The 15,804-nt window shown below is 40.4% G+C and overlaps 1 protein-coding gene across 2 annotated transcripts in view; it reads left to right on the top strand.

Annotated features, from left to right (window-relative positions):
- The window catches only part of CTPS2 (CTP synthase 2), a 79,472-nt gene that overhangs the window by 53,823 nt on the left and 9,845 nt on the right, over positions 1-15,804 (top strand). For both annotated transcript variants that reach the window (XM_009940652.2, XM_075428935.1), the window contains exons 14-17: positions 1,214-1,310; positions 3,373-3,428; positions 5,128-5,224; positions 10,116-10,260. In XM_009940652.2, the coding sequence (XP_009938954.1) occupies positions 1,214-1,310; positions 3,373-3,428; positions 5,128-5,224; positions 10,116-10,260 (395 nt within the window). The remainder of the gene's footprint in view (positions 1-1,213; positions 1,311-3,372; positions 3,429-5,127; positions 5,225-10,115; positions 10,261-15,804) is intronic.

Below are 15,804 nucleotides of genomic sequence, written 5' to 3'. Positions count from 1 at the left end.
CAATTCCAGACTACCCATATGTGTGAATATTTGTATCTTTAGAACCTTTCATTGTCAATTACATTCCTCATTGGCTGTATATGTGAATATAGGCACACAGGTCATAGTTTCAGCTCATGTGTTTCTACAGTTTTGAACTGTCTTACCTCTCTGAGGCAGACATCCTCTAAACATGATTCTGAGACCTAGCAGGATTTTTCAGACTGAGCAAAACTAAATGCACTCCTTCCACTAAGCCACATCTTCTGAATCCCACCATTCTGGATTCCACTTGACCCACACAGCAGCCATTTGACCCATCCACTTCAGTCCTCAAAACCAGTATTTGTATATTCTCTTCTTTAAATGTATGTTAAATAGCATCTTCTTCATACAAGGTAGCCCAGTATTTTGTGGATTCTTAGGCACTCTGAGAAACCCTTTAGTAAAAATGAATTAGGGAGGAAAGTTTTTCAGTTCTCTCCCTGAATTAGTTACATACATAATCTGAAATAGCACACACATGTTTGAGTCACCTGTTTTAGTACTCTGGTTTTACAACATTAGATAATAGTCTTGTTTCAAGTGCCCTCTTTTCTCTTCACTCTGCCGCTCCATGCTCTCCTTCTCCCCATTTCCCAAAAAAAAAGGACTTCCTCTGTCTTGATGAGACAGCTGTTTCTGCCTCTTAGTGTAAGAAAGAACATTGTCTGTAACGAACAGCGTAAGAAAGGGCCTAGTGTACAGGAATATTTACCCAGGATAATCTTTCAGCCTCTATCACTGTGTGGTTCAGGGGCTCAGTTTTTTAGAGATGATGTCTTTGTCACTAAGTGAGTATTTTTTTGTCTCTGAACTTCAGTTTTTAAACATTTATGTACTTTTACAGCAGCAAGAAGAGCTTTTGACAGAATTATCCTATTGCTAACATTTTAGTATCTGTTTTAAAAGAAATGTTTTTTCCACACAAAAAAATTAAATCAAGGTAATAAATTGCTTTTGTTGATATTAATGTTAAATGAAAAAGTTTCACACCAGTTAGTTAATATCCTCAGTCTGTTACAGTCCCAACACTGAGAACAAAGCATTAGGAAAACCAAAAAGAAGTCATAATTGAGAATGCTTGGAGAAAAAATAAATAGTGTTACCATTTGTAAATCTGTGCAACCTGTTACACAATTGTTAGGTTTTTTTTTGTTGGATTAAACAGTGTTTAAACATTTTTTCTCTACAGGTTATCGACATGCCAGAACACAACCCAGGAGATATGGGTGGAACAATGAGACTGGGGAAGAGGAGGACTGTCTTTAAAACACAAAATTCTGTTCTAAGTAAGTTACATTTCTGCTCTGATGATTTGCCTTTTGGGTAGGAACTCTGTAATATGGAAAAGCAAAAATGCCAAAGCACATTTTGTTAAAGGACTACAACCTCAAGCGAGCAATTGAGTGACAGCTTCCCTGAGCTCATTCACTCTGAGGCTGTTCCAGTATACATTTACCCAGGATCGGTATGTAAAGAAAGAAATGAGAGGTATCTGGAAGTCCCAGTGAAAAGGTCAGTTAGGGTCCAATGCTTTAAATAAACGAGGAGACTGTGGAGACAACTGAAATAAGTTTTATGGTAGTATGAGTCAATATTTTCTTGGTCACAGCATTTTCTTACTATTTTCTTATAACTTGATAGGATGTGTGGACCAGGGCTTCTTGTTCTACCCCTGAAGCTTTATGGTAGAACTAACCCAACTCCTACCCATTATGCTCTTGCCAGACCTAAACATTGCTTGTCATTCCCTGGAGTTGCCAGTACACCTCAGCCTTAAACATAATCTGGCCTCTCTGCCTTAGTCCTCACCTTCTTTTGACAATGTTTGCTAGTTTGTATCCTAATTATAGCCAGGCCTTGTTTTACTCTGGTCTCTGATCCAGCACTGCCCTAGGCCTAACCCAGAACTGGAAACAGCCTTGATTTGGGAAAGCAAATAATTTGTTGTGGGAAAGGAACATGATTTGCTGTAACAGGATGCTTCAAAAGGCAAAATAAAAGCAACTGGAATATACAGCAAGTGATTCAGTTTGATCTATATATATTTTTAAATTGTGGTAATACTTGTTTCCAATAAATCAGGCTAGTATATAGTAGCAATATGTAATGCTGAAAATGTGTAAAAAGTGGTTTCTTGTCCATCGATAAATATGGACATATTTCTTATATTGCCCTGCCCCGACATTGATCTGAGCTATTACTATATTTAGCTATGTTGACCTTATGGTATGTATCTGTCTGAGCTTTTAAAAATTATATTTACTTCAGCAGGAGACCAAAATGTAATACATATGCACATTTAATTAAAAATCTGCCTTTCTGGAGAATGCCTGTGCTAGTGGTCTGACTGACCTGGGTGATACTAGGTGTGATACAGATATACATATCGCAATGTACAAGTTGTTCTGTGGCCTAAAAACTTATTGGAAAAGTTAAAAATTACCATGTGTTGTAACTCTTTACCAGTATTATGAATTGTGTAGATGATCATATTTGTCAAAGACTCAGAAAGCTTTGTTAGTCTACTCAGGATATCTGATTCCTGTTTCTAATGCTTTACAACTTGGTTTTGAAAAGGTGCTTCTTTAAAATTATCACATATACCACTTTGTAAAATTGCAGTGCTATGACCCTGCAATTTTTGGAGAGCTTCTTGGCAGTCTACTTCTTGTACCAATCCCTAACCGAGATGGTAATCCTTATGACACTAGGATAAATTGAAAGCAAAGTTTGAGCTGTGAGTGTGAGAGAGATGATTAAATTCTGGTTTACTGTATACCTCTAACTTACTCCTTGTTGCTTGGCAATGTAGAGTGTTCCAGATTAGGCTCAGAGGACTGCAAGAGTCGTTTGCATGATGAGATCAGGAAAACAGTGAAAAACAATATTGTCTGTTTGTCACTGGAGGTATTATGCCAGCTGCTGTGCATAATCTGTTCAAATGGAACAGATGCTGTTAAAAGGCTGTGGAGTTGCCTTCACTGCACCTTTTGTGTACAACTGTTGTAAAACCCTGAAGGGATTTTATGTTGCTTGTTCACTCAAACATTTTTTAATTTTACTTTGGGCTTTACAATTTAAATTAGCTGAAGCGTGGCCTTCAGACTCAGTTCTACCTAACCTATTTCTGGTCAAGGAATGTTGAATATGATTCCTAAATAAACTCAGGTAACAGTAAATTAAAAGGCTCTAGTTATCACTCAGAAAAACAGAAAGCTGGAGTGAGATGAATAGTGTCTTCTTATGTTTTACATATTAAATTTTTTTGAGGTTTAAATTACAAGAAATAGTTCTAACATCTATTAAAGCAACACATTAATGTTAATTTAATTTTTATTGTGTATTTAGGGAAACTTTATGGTGATGAAGTGTTTGTAGAGGAGCGACACAGGCATCGATATGAGGTAAACACTGCTAATGTACTTGGTGCTCAAAAGTTAAAGCTTAAGCAAATTCTGTTTCTATTGGTAGACACAATTTTACTTAAAGCCAATGGGAGACTTCTTATGTAAACACAACCCCAAATTTAATAATGGTTAGATAGTATAATTTAGATAAAAAATAACCTCTGTAAGTCTTCTGGTCCAACTCCTGGAGCTGAGCCAACTTCAGAATTAGATCAGGCTGCTCAGGGTTTTGTCCCATGTAGTTGTGAAACTGTCTGAAGAGAGAGATTCCACAACATTGTTTGGCAATCTGTTCCAATGCTTAACCACTTCAATGTGAACCCTTTTTTCCCTTTACATTTAGTAGGAGATTACCTTGGGCAGTTTGTCTTTTATGTTTCAGTCTTGTGCCATGAATCTCTGAACAGAGTCCGGCTCAGTCTCCTTTATACCGTCCCTTTAGGTAGTTGAAGTCAGCAACGAGATCCACTGTATGCCTTCTCTTCTCCAGGTTGAACAAATCCATCTCTTCCAGTCTCTCCTCCTATGTTGCATGTGGTCCACCCTCTAACCATTCTGGGTGGACCTCCTATGGACTTGCAACTTTTTGTCAATCTCTTTCTTGTACTGAGGGGCCTGAAACTAGACATGGTATCTCAGAGGTGTTCTTGCAAGTGTTCAATAGAGGGGAATAATGTAGTGTGCTGTTTCTGTGGTAGAGATGGTGCAGTGTCTTAGCAAAATGGTATTGGAAAGAGATGTCAGAGATTACCTGACTTGACTTCCTGTGAAGTATTTGAAAGGTAAAGGCATATAATCCCTAAATGCATTGCTGCTTGGCCCATTTGGCTTCTTTTAAAGGCTTAGATTATGTTCAGGTAGTGCACATTCTTTTTCATAGTCTAAATGTAGTCAGACTTTCAGGCATCTACAACTCAGAGGCTAATTCAGATCACTTGCTTCTTACCATCCAACTCTGCAGGCCCCTTGTATAGGTCTGCTGATCTGTTTGAGAACATCTGAGCAAAGGTGTCTGTGTACATTCAAAATACTGTCATTCCAAGAGACAGGCAAGAGCTGCACTCCTAGAGTTTATGCTGAGATAGTTCAGAAGGGACCTGACTCCATCAGTATCTCCAGAGAGGCCTGAGCTATGAGACGTGTGCATGCTACGAACTGATTCACACAATGTGAAGTTTCCTTAAAAAGCTGGGAGAAGTATGTGGTGGTGCTAAAGGTGCTCAGAGTTTGAATATTAACCGAGTGGTTAGAACATCACCAAGGAAATGAAACAGCTCACCGCAGACCTCATTGGTTTGAAGGAGGAACTGAACTGCAGCTTATGTCATAAACACTGAAATACAGTGTTCAAAGAGGAGGTCAGTCTTTATCCCTACCATATTGGGCTGTTTAAAAAATAAGGAATGCAAGCTGCTCAGAATCAGGAGGACACCAAGCAGAAAGGACCCTGGCTTTAATCTGTTGCATGCTATGTAGTAAGTTTTAAAATTACTGATTCATTTCTTATGTAATAAGCATGCCCACTTTTACAAATTTACACCAGAGAGTTGTTAAAACAAGAAAGTAAAAGTTCTCAACTCTTTTCTCAATTCTTTTCGTTCTTGTGTGCATACTAAAAATATTACCAATAACTACTACTGTTTGTTAAATCCAAAAATAAACAGAACTACAATTATTATTACTTTCAATATTTCAGGTGAACCCCGAATTGACTCACTGCTTTGAAGAGAAAGGTTTGAAATTTGTTGGCCATGATACGGAAGGGAACAGAATGGAAATTATTGAACTGGAGAGTGAGTGTCTTACTTGTCTGTAGTACTTTCTGCATCTTTTAAAACCACATAAACTATAGGTTGTTAAATGGCATGTAGGCAAAATATTTAGTTATCAGAACAGCCAAGATCATACTGGGGGATAATGCTGACTCCATATGTGTATTGCGGTAGGTGAAGATTCAGAGTATGTTAGGAGAAGTCTTAAACTTCTCGGGGATTGTGTGTGTATTTGGTTATCAGGGAGAGACAGGCTCCTTTTCCAAAAGGTCATAATTCTAGCTAAAGTGGGATTTGGCTATGTAGAATCATAGCGTGATTGGGAGGTCGTCTAGTGCAACGCTTTGCTTCAACACAGGGCTACCTTCAAATATCAATCTGGTTGTCGAGAGCTGTATCCGTCAAGTTCTGAATATTTCCAAGCAAGCTATTGCTGGACTTCAAACCACTTGCCGCTACTCTTTGAATCCAGCAGTCCAGCCATTTTTTAACACACTTTGTAGTCTACGCACAGTCCGTAGCTCCCAACTTGGATGCTAGGAAACCGTATCAAAAGCCTTGCTAAAGTAAGGATAAAGGAAGGCTACTTCTCTCTCTGCGTCGAAAGACTGATTGTTGCTAAGCTTGTTGTGCCCAGTTGTCTGCCTGTCCTTCTTGTGTCTGGAAATGCCTTGGAGGAGGATTTGTTTCATAATCTTGCCATAAACTGAGGTTAGGCTGACTGTCCTGTAGTTCCGTAGATCCTTCTTTTTGTCTTTCTTGAAGAAGAGCATGGTGACTGCCTTTTTCCAGTTTTGTGATTTCACTCTTGTGATTGGCTTGACCTTTTAAAGATAACAGCCAGCTTCACGGTGATATTAGCCTGCTCCCTAAGCACCCTCAAATATTCTTAGTCAGGTCCTGATAACTCATATATGTTCAGTTTGCTTGAGTATATGAAATATATTTTGGTTATATTGCAAGTATACATAAAACATCACTGGAATATATTGCCTAGAGAGGCTGTGAAATCTCCATGCTTGCAGATAGACACCTTCAAAACTTGACAACAGAAAGCTGTCGGCAACCTCATTTAACTTTGAACTTGACCCTGCTTTGAGCAGGAGGTGGGACTAGAGACCTCCCAAGACGGCTTCCAATCGGTTTTTGTCTCCTTCAGTTACCCTCTGTTTAGAATCGGAGAAAAAAGTATGAAAATCAAATAGAAAGCAAGCTCCTTTCTTTCACAGAAGTCACTCAGATAGGTGAGGGTTTGATACTGTGGAAATCTGGTAGATTTGGATTACTTTACCAAATAAGACTTGATGTCTTTTGAGAAGGTTCTGAAATAAAAAGGAGCTGCACTGCATATGTTTGTTGAAGGCTATGCAGAGCAGCTCTCAGAAATAAGCCCTTTGGTTTTCCTTGATTCTTTAACTCCCTGCTGTTAAGTTGCTGTTGGCTAGAAGAGTATCAGCACCTGAAGATGCACGTTACCTTACCAGATTTTTTTTTTTTTCTTACGTGGCTGCTCATTGCCCTTAGTTTAGGTAAACTCCATCCACAGAAACATAGATTTATCATACAAATACATTATCATCCTGTGGAATGCTATTTGTGACATGATGCTCCTGAGAATTCATTTTGTACTCCATGGTATGTTGAAGAACAGTGCTGTAATGTTGAACCAGAGTTTATAAGTAGGTGTCTATATTCAGTGTAAAGCAACTGCACCATAGAGAGTAATCTGAGAGCAAAAGATACATGTGAATTCGTAAACTACTAATTGTCATGGTGTTTTTTGCTTAGTTTGTTCCTGATAGATTACCTCTGTTATGCATGCTGGTGTTGGGAGGCTTATTTTGTCTGCCCTGCATGAAACAACTTCTATAGAAAGCATGGTGAAATAAATCAGGCAAGATTTTTAAATTGCATGTTACTGTGGAAAGAATAAAAGCTGCAGTAAAACCTGGAATTATTTCACAATGGACTGCAAGGAGACTCTGATTACTAAAGAAAAACAATCATCATAGGGAGGAGGGTGGGTTGGAGCGGAAGCACAGAGATAACAGTGCGCCAGATAGTTAAGACAAAGCTTTTAAGGAGAATATCCCCACAGGAGATATTAGATGCTTTGTCATTGTCTTGTTTTACAGTTTTAAAGAACTAAGTTCCATGATAGAGAAAAAGAACCTATGGGATAAATTTAAGATCCAAGTTCTCTTTAAGATGTAGCAGCAGAGAGAAGATCATATAGTTTGCATTTATCTTCATAGAAGAAAAACACAGCTTTCTTGTTATCACTTAGTCTGTACTGCAGAGAAATTCCTTGAATGTTTGGCATTGTCTTGGAAATTGTCCAACCAGAAGAGATCTGTGGTTAATTTTGTGCAGTGTCCTGGCACTAGAAGTGCTTAGTGTTAGCTCCTTTAAAACAATATTCAGAGAAGGAACAGGTGCACAAGATGGAAGATTGGGAGCTGGCGGATGTCAATGCTGAGCCACTCTCCATCATCTTTGAGAGGTCCTGGAGGACAGGAGAGGTGCTCGAGGACTGGAGAAAGGCCAATGTCACTCCAATCTTCAAAAAGGGCAAGAAGGAGGACCCAGGGAACTACAGGCCGGTCAGCCTTACCTCCATCCCGGGAAAGGTGATGGAGCAGCTTATCCTGGAGGTCATCAACAAGCAAGTGGAGGAAAAGAAGGTTTTCAGGTGTAGTCAGCGTGGATTCACCAAGGGGAAATCATGCCTGACTAATCTAATAGCTTTCTGTGATGGCATGACTGGCTGGGTAGATGAAGGGAGAGCCGTGGATGTTGTCTACCTAGACTTCAGCAAGGCTTTCGACACTGTCTCCCATAACATCCTCCTAGGGAAGCTCAGGAGTGTGGGCTGGATGAGTGGTCGGTGAAGTGGACTGAGAACTGGCTGAATGGCAGAACTCAGAGGTTGTCATCAGCGGCGCTGAGTCTAGTTGGAGGACCAGTAACTAGTGGTGTCCCCCAGGGGTCAGTACTTGGCCCAGTCTTGTTTAACTTCTTCATCAATGACCTGGATGAAGACTTAGAGTGTACCCTCAGCAAGTTTGCTGATGACACCAAACTGGGAGGAGTGGTAGATACACCAGAAGGCTGTGCTGCCATTCAGCGTGACCTGGACAGGCTGGAGAGTTGGGCAGAGAGGAACCTGATGAGGTTCAACAAGGGCAAGTGCAGGGTCCTGCACCTGGGGAGGAACAACCCCATGCCTCAGTACAGGCTTGGGGTGGACCTGCTGGCGAGCAGCTCTGTGGAGAGGGACCTGGGTGTGCTGGTGGACGACAGGTTAACCATGAGCCAGCAGTGTGCTCTGGCTGCCAAGAAGGCCAATGGGATCCTGGGATGCATTAGGAGGAGTGTGGCCAGCAGGTCGAGGGAGGTTCTCCTTCCCCTCTACACTGCTCTAGTGAGGCCCCATCTGGAGTACTCAGTCCAGTTCTGGGCTCCCCAGTTCAAGAAAGATGAAGAGCTACTGGAGAGAGTCCAGCGGAGGGCTACAAGGATGGTGAGGGGACTGGAACATCTCCCCTATGAGGAGAGGCTGAGGGAGCTGGGCTTGTTCAGCCTGAAGAAGAGAAGTCTGTGAGAGGACCTAATAAATGCCTACAAATATCTGAAGGGTGGGTGTCAGGAGGACGGGGCCAAGCTCTTTTCAGTAGTGCCCAGCGACAGGACAAGGGGCAATGGGCACAAACTGAGGCACAGGAAGTTCCATCTGAACATGAGGAAGAACTTCTTCCCTCTGAGGGTGATGGAGCACTGGAACAGGCTGCCCAGGGAGGTTATGGAGTCTTCTCTGGAGATATTCAAGACCCGTCTGGACAAAGTCCTGTGCAGCCTGCTGTAGGTGACCCTGCTTCGGCAGGGGGGTTGGACTAGATGACCCACAGAGGTCCCTTCCAACCCCTACTATTCTGTGATTCTGTTCTGTGAAGAGTATGAAAACATTGTTCCTTATGCTTTTGAAGAAGACAGAAGGGAAGCAGCAGCAGTTGTAAAGAGGTGCTTTGAGTGGGAAACAGAGACGAAGATTTAAGAGAAGATGAAGCAGCATGGCTTGTTTAGCTTAGCAGGCTGAGTTGAATGATCGTGATATTGTCATCCCTAATCACACAGGACAAACAGCAGGGGAGAACACCACCATAAGAAATGGATATAAGTTGGCTGTAACGAAGATGGCCAGTGAATTAGGAGAAGATTTCTGAGCAAGAGGAGAGAGTATCTGAAGAGCTTTCTAGTGCGAGCAAAAAAACCTAGGGGTGCTACAGCAGAGCCTTGACCCTTTGTGCATGAGACTACACAATGTAGCTGCATTTAATAACAGGAGGCTGCACTTAATGTCCCAGGAGATCACTTCCAGGCCTAATTATTTGAAGTTTGTTTTCCCTAGTTTTCTCTGTATGTTTCTTTCATATCCATCTCTTAATGAGTAAATAGTTGCTGTATGGTAATGCTTGGTCTTTCAGGAACTCTTATTTTTCCCTCAGATAGGTATGGATGCATGTTCTGAGCATACATGCATAAATATATATTGGAAACCAACATACTATGGTAATAACATGATAAATGCAGACTCTGTGGTTGTTCCCCCCTCCCCCCTTACATGTCAGTAGAGATTTATTATTCAGCTTTTAATTACAGCATTGTGCATGTTAAGGTTGAATCACAGAATGATTTTTACTTAATTTGCCTTACTAACCTTCTGCCTCTGTTGTCTGTTGTCAGTTGCTTTCCATGGAAAAAGTTAAGATTGCTGCTGCCTCACCCTTAAATTCACACATGCTGAGCTGGCTTCTGGACTCCTGTGTGAAATCTTCAATAAACTTTTTTCCTAATCCTTGTTCTACTGTCTTCTTCCCACATCTTATAATTTTCTTTGGCATTTATCTTGTAGATCACCCATATTTTGTGGGAGTTCAGTTCCACCCAGAGTTTTCCTCAAGACCCATGAAACCTTCACCTCCATACCTTGGACTGTTGCTAGCAGCAACTGGGACACTCAATGCATACCTGCAACGTGGATGTAAATTGTCTCCAAGGTAATCTTTCCTGCTTACTTGCCAGCAGTTTGTCAGTCACATTTTTGGAGGGACTGTCCCATCCTTGAATTCAGAAGTCCAGAAGAGGAAATGGAGTTCTTCATGTATCGATTTACTTGTTCCTGTTCATGCCTGACATAAACCTTTGTTTAAAAGTATCTGTAAGCAGTACGCACAGTTCCCGACTTTCTCCTTTTCAGAGGCTATTAGGGCTAAAGCTAGATCCATGTGTTATAACCAGATGAAGTAAAAAACCTGTAGTAAATTCACATGAAGTTAGTGGCCTCCTGTGTTAACTTTCATTAATGAAATGATTCACAGGGAAGAGATTTGCTGGAGATTTTCATTAATGAAATGATTCACAGGGAAGAGATTTGCTGGAGATTTTCATTAATGAAATGATTCACAGGGAAGAGATTTGCTGGAGAATCAAGCAATGAAGTGAAATTCTTACCTAGTTGTATCTGAATGATGACAGTAACAAAAAAGAGAACACTGATTCTGTTTTGCAGTAGCTAAATAATTAATATCATCTAGCAGAGACAGGCCTGAAACAAAACAGTTGGGATATCTTTAGACTTATGGAAGGGTTTGGATCTAGATCAAAACTGTATGGTTCACCCAAATGAAAATCCTTTGTCCCAGTTGCCTTGGACACAGATTTTTTTGGTTTGTTGAATGTAGCAATAGTTTTGAGCCAGTGTTAACTCATTCTTTTTTATTTGAATTATATTAATAACAGTTACAATTTCATTACAATAACAATAATAAAGAGGTCAGAGGGCAGCCTAGGATACAATAAAAAAAATACGAAAAAAACCATTGCAGAATAACTGAATAATAACACAGAACAGATCCAACCCTGGCTTGCTGTTTTTTCCTCTAAACGAGGCACCAAACTTAACTAGTTTGGTTTTTTGTTTATTTTTTCTTCTTTTCAGCATTACTTTCTATTGTTAAAGTGAAGCCCTTTTCTTAAGTGAGAAATAGAAATTTTGTTCAGGTTTCAGTAGTAGCGGAAAATAGGCAAGCCAGTCCAGATCAATCTGTTTTGGTACCCTGCTCCTTATAGGTGTCGGTTAAATGTACTTCATCTTTGCTTACACTGCCCAATTGTGCAATGATGTACATACAGAGAGAATTTCTTTCTGATCTGTAAACTGTTGATTGAAAGCTTGATTGAAATACTCCTAGTACCTTGCCCTGTCACTGTTAGTAGTGGTCCTGACATTATCTACGTTTTAAAATTTGTGCTAGTGCATTACACAGGTCACATTTTTGTGGTGCTTGGTAGGAGGGGAGTCTTCAAGCCACATGTCTTCAGGCTTTTTTCTTCTGAGCACTTTCTGCCTCACAGTTCATCTTGTTTCCCAGGTTCCAATATCCTTTCTTTTACTGCTTCCTCCCACAAGTATACCTAATAGTCTCTCTGAGATAAAGAAAAGTTACTGGTTTTGAATGAGTGATCTGCATGTGCCCTGCTAATTGAAATTTAAATCCCATAGCAATATGGCTAATATGTTTTCTAAGTTTTGGCAGTTAGTGAATGTGCCACACTTCACTTATTTGAATTAATGTATAATCAATAAAAAAATAACCCCAACTCTTTTTCTTCATGTTCGTACAATGAACTCAAACGAACACTTAAACATTAAGTAAAGACGAAAATTCATACTGAAAAACTTCATATATAAAAATACAAATTTTACCATTTAGCTAGTTACACAGCAATCAAGCAAACCTCTCTGTCTCGAGAAGGAACACTGGAACAGAAAAACATTTCGAGAGTATAAGAGGAGCATTTTGCAGGAAAGAATGTTTAGGAGGGAATTTCAGTGCTCATTACAGCACACCCACTCATATTACCATATCCACCTGCGGAGTGGAAGGGATTTCCAATTTAAACCTTTAAACCCCACAATGCTAGTGATTTCATTGAGCAGTAAAGCTAAGGCATGTCATAACAAGACTGAAACAAATCCGAGGAATGGATTGTCTGCACACCTCATCCAGCACTGCCTACGTGAAACGTAGTCATGCTGTTGACTAGAGCAAAGATGTCACCTGAAAGAGAATTTGTGGAGGCCAGCGAGTTGAGCAGATTACTTAAACTAGGCTGTGAAAAACACTAAAAAGAGAGTTAATGATGAAGTCCTGAGACAAAAGGAAACACATATTTCAGCATGAGATTCTTAACAGGAAATCATTACCCAAACATTTTTTAACAGCCCCATAATTAGGACACAGTTTTAGAACGTGTGACACCTGAAGAGAAGCCCTAGCTTCTGAGCAAAGCAAACAGTAAATTTAAAGATGCACCACACCTCCCAGGAGAGTGCCCTAAATAAATAAAAGTGAATAAACCTTCTCTTAAATTTTTGTGAGGCCTAGTCTGGTAAACAGTCAGAGTGCTTACACATAGGGGTGAGCATAGCTATGTTGAGACTGGAATGCATCCTCTGGGGTAAACTTAGTTCCTGGGAGCTTTGGTGTGTACAGAGACAGTCACGAACTGAGCAAAAGATTGGAGTAACTCAGTGTGGAGTTATTAGTTAGTTACCTGAAGTGGTAGGTGAGCATGTAAGTTGCATTTGTGGTTTCAGCCTCTCGTGCTTTATGGCATGAGTGCCTGACCATCAGACAAAGCCACGCGCTTCAGTTCCTTGTGAATGCTTTTAAATCATGACCTTCTCCAAATCGTTCTGTGGGAATATTGAAGTCACCATTTTATAAGGATCAGAGGAAGGTGAGAGGCTGTCAGTTTGTGTTTAATTTTAAAAGACAGAGAGCACTAGAACCACAGGAGACGCTCAGAAAGTGTACAATACCGACAAATCTGCTGCTTTTTGAGAGAAACCAAAAGGTTTTGATAGAAAACTGGTGGATGGAGAGGGGAACTTCAGACGCAATGTTGGCTTTTACTGAGTCTTACAGAATTTCACTTGGAAAAAGTAATAAAAACTGGCTTATCTTTGGGAATGGTGTCATATGGATTGCAAAAGCCATATTGCTGGTTTCCCCTCCCCCCCCCCAGCAAGTTTAGCATCAGCAGGCTTTATTTCTTCTCTCCCTTCAACCAACATCTTTATTATATTAGTGGTCTGCAAGAGTAGGCCGCAGTGCATTAAGGATAGTTGCAAATAATATCATTTAAGGAAGAGCAGAAAGCACTATTCAGAAGGAAGAAATAACATAAAAAGATACAGCAAATTAGAAACCTGAGTTGAAAATAATGAAATGACTTGTGTGTTTGGAGGAAGACAGTAACAGGCTAAAGATAAATAATTTAAACACAGATATCTGGTAGATGGGAGGAAATGTAGGGTGAGAAATGTTCCTAGGTGAAAAAGTGTGGGCAACTGGGACTGCAGCCAAAAGAAGTTTTTGCAAGTCACCAGTGAATATGCTAATGGAAGGCACCAGTCCAATGGTGTCTAGTCACAGAGTAATCTGTTAAGTTCTGGACAGGTTATTAATAAAAAATGACTTATGAGTTGCATTCAGAGAAAAGGAACAAAAATGGCCAGAGGACAGGAGGAATTGTGCATAAACAGAAAACCTTGGAAAACTTGTCCATATGGTGCTTACTGCGCTAACATTGTCCAGATGTCTCCCAAACCAGCTGTGTAGGGACATTTGGGCAAGCACCTATAGACAGAACAGGGAACAGCCTGTATGATGTGTTCTGGTGTGTGAGGGACAAAGGAGGTGTAGGCAGGGCTCTCTCTGATGTCCCCTGTATGTTGTTCCCAACCAATAACACATCTGGCACAGCATCATATTTCTGCCGTTGGCCAAATCCAGACATTTCAGAGAGTAGTGAAGGAAATGATGTTGCTTGGAGACTGTCAAGAAAGGACCAAGAGAGTGACTGCTCCACCAAAGAAGAGAATCCAGGACTCAGGGGTGGCAGCTGTGCTGCTAGGGGTAGTGTCCTCACCAGCAGGAGTCAATGCCACAGTTGCCAAGGAGGGCAAGTGGGCTGGCTCCAGTGGCAGTCCACCATGTCCTACAGACAGTCCAGTGCAGAAGTGCAGAGATGGGTCAGGTCTAAGGTCAGTCCAGGAAGTCCAGTCGACAAGTGACTATGGAACTACAGAGATGGGTACAGGCAAGTCTGCGATGCAGCTCAGGCAGAGATTGGAGGCCAAGGCTCCTGGGCCCATTGCTGAAGGCCCCAGGTGAGGACGGTTAGAGTGGCTAAGACCTGTTGGTGCCTTCAGAGCTCTTACAGAAAAACTACAGAATAAGTTTTAAAGAAAAAATCCCTTCTCAACCAGAGTGCTAATTGGTGATAAAATTAGTAATGGTTAGTTATGGCAGTTACTTTGTCATTTGAATGTTAGGTGTTCACAGTGAAAACACTTCTGAGCTAGTCACCCCAAGTCTTTTTCTGTGGTTGCTAAGTGAATATGCACTTTAAAGGAGTCCGATAGCTCATTGTAATGGTTGAATGGATCAGAAGCACCCTACAAGCACCCGTTTCTCTCCAATGACTGTAAGAAGCTGGCGGTAAATATCTCTGATGAAGGTGTCTAAAGCTGTATGAATTGAATCCCATGCATGAGACTCAGCTGAGAGTTTTTATAATGCCAAGATATGTTCTGGAATCTTGGTTGTGATTTTTGTGATGTTGGGTCCTAATAAAACCATTATCCTAGGTCCAGTTATGTGAGTGCAGATGTCTGGCAGATTGGAACTTGGGAGTCTTAGTTATAGGCTGAGGGATTCTTTAATGAAATGGCGTATCATGGAAGCATAGGATCATATAATAATGGTGATCATAATAAATGATATATGATCATTTTAATGATCATATAATGATCATAAAAATATAGGCTGAGAAATATGACTGCAATTAGAACTATTGCACAATCAAATATGCATTTATTTTAAATAAGACTTGAATGACTATAATAATTTTAATCATTCAGCTTTTTTTTGGGGGGGGAATAAATAATAACTGACATCTCTTTTTGGTAGGTTCTCAAAAGCTATAGCAATTGTTTGTTTTAAACAGCCACAGCCTGTACTAAATGTAATTACATTCATCTTTAATTTGCATTGAGGAAGAAATGCGCTTAGCTTGGCTCCTGCCTTTGCAGGGAATAACATTACAGTAACAATTGTTTAAATTGCTTACATTTCTGGAAAAGGACTTTTTTGTCAATTATACATTAAAAAGGATGAAAAAGTCCCTCTGAAACTGTGTCAAATACTTTGTTTTTAAAGAATGTTGATCTGAATTTTCTAAATGAAACAAACAGTGTTCAAGGAGAACCCATTTTACAGTTGCCTGTGTTTCTTAATGAAAACATTGAAAGCAGGCAGTTTCCTTTTGAGCAGCTACTTGAGAAATATGGGTTTAAAATTGATGTTGAGTCTTAATTCTAGTGATTTTTTGTAGCTGAGATTGGTTGCTGAGGTGATGCATTCCAGCTTCATGCCATGTGGCCCCAGCTATCATCTGCCTCCTGTACCATACTCATAGGCAATCTTCTCATCTTGCCTCCTTCTATGCTATAGACTGATGCATGGCAGAGG

The sequence above is a fragment of the Opisthocomus hoazin genome, chromosome 1 (assembly GCF_030867145.1).
Source record: "Opisthocomus hoazin isolate bOpiHoa1 chromosome 1, bOpiHoa1.hap1, whole genome shotgun sequence".
NCBI lineage: Eukaryota > Metazoa > Chordata > Aves > Opisthocomiformes > Opisthocomidae > Opisthocomus > Opisthocomus hoazin.
Note: the sequence above shows the minus strand (reverse complement) of the source record. Positions and strands in the feature narration are given on the sequence as shown.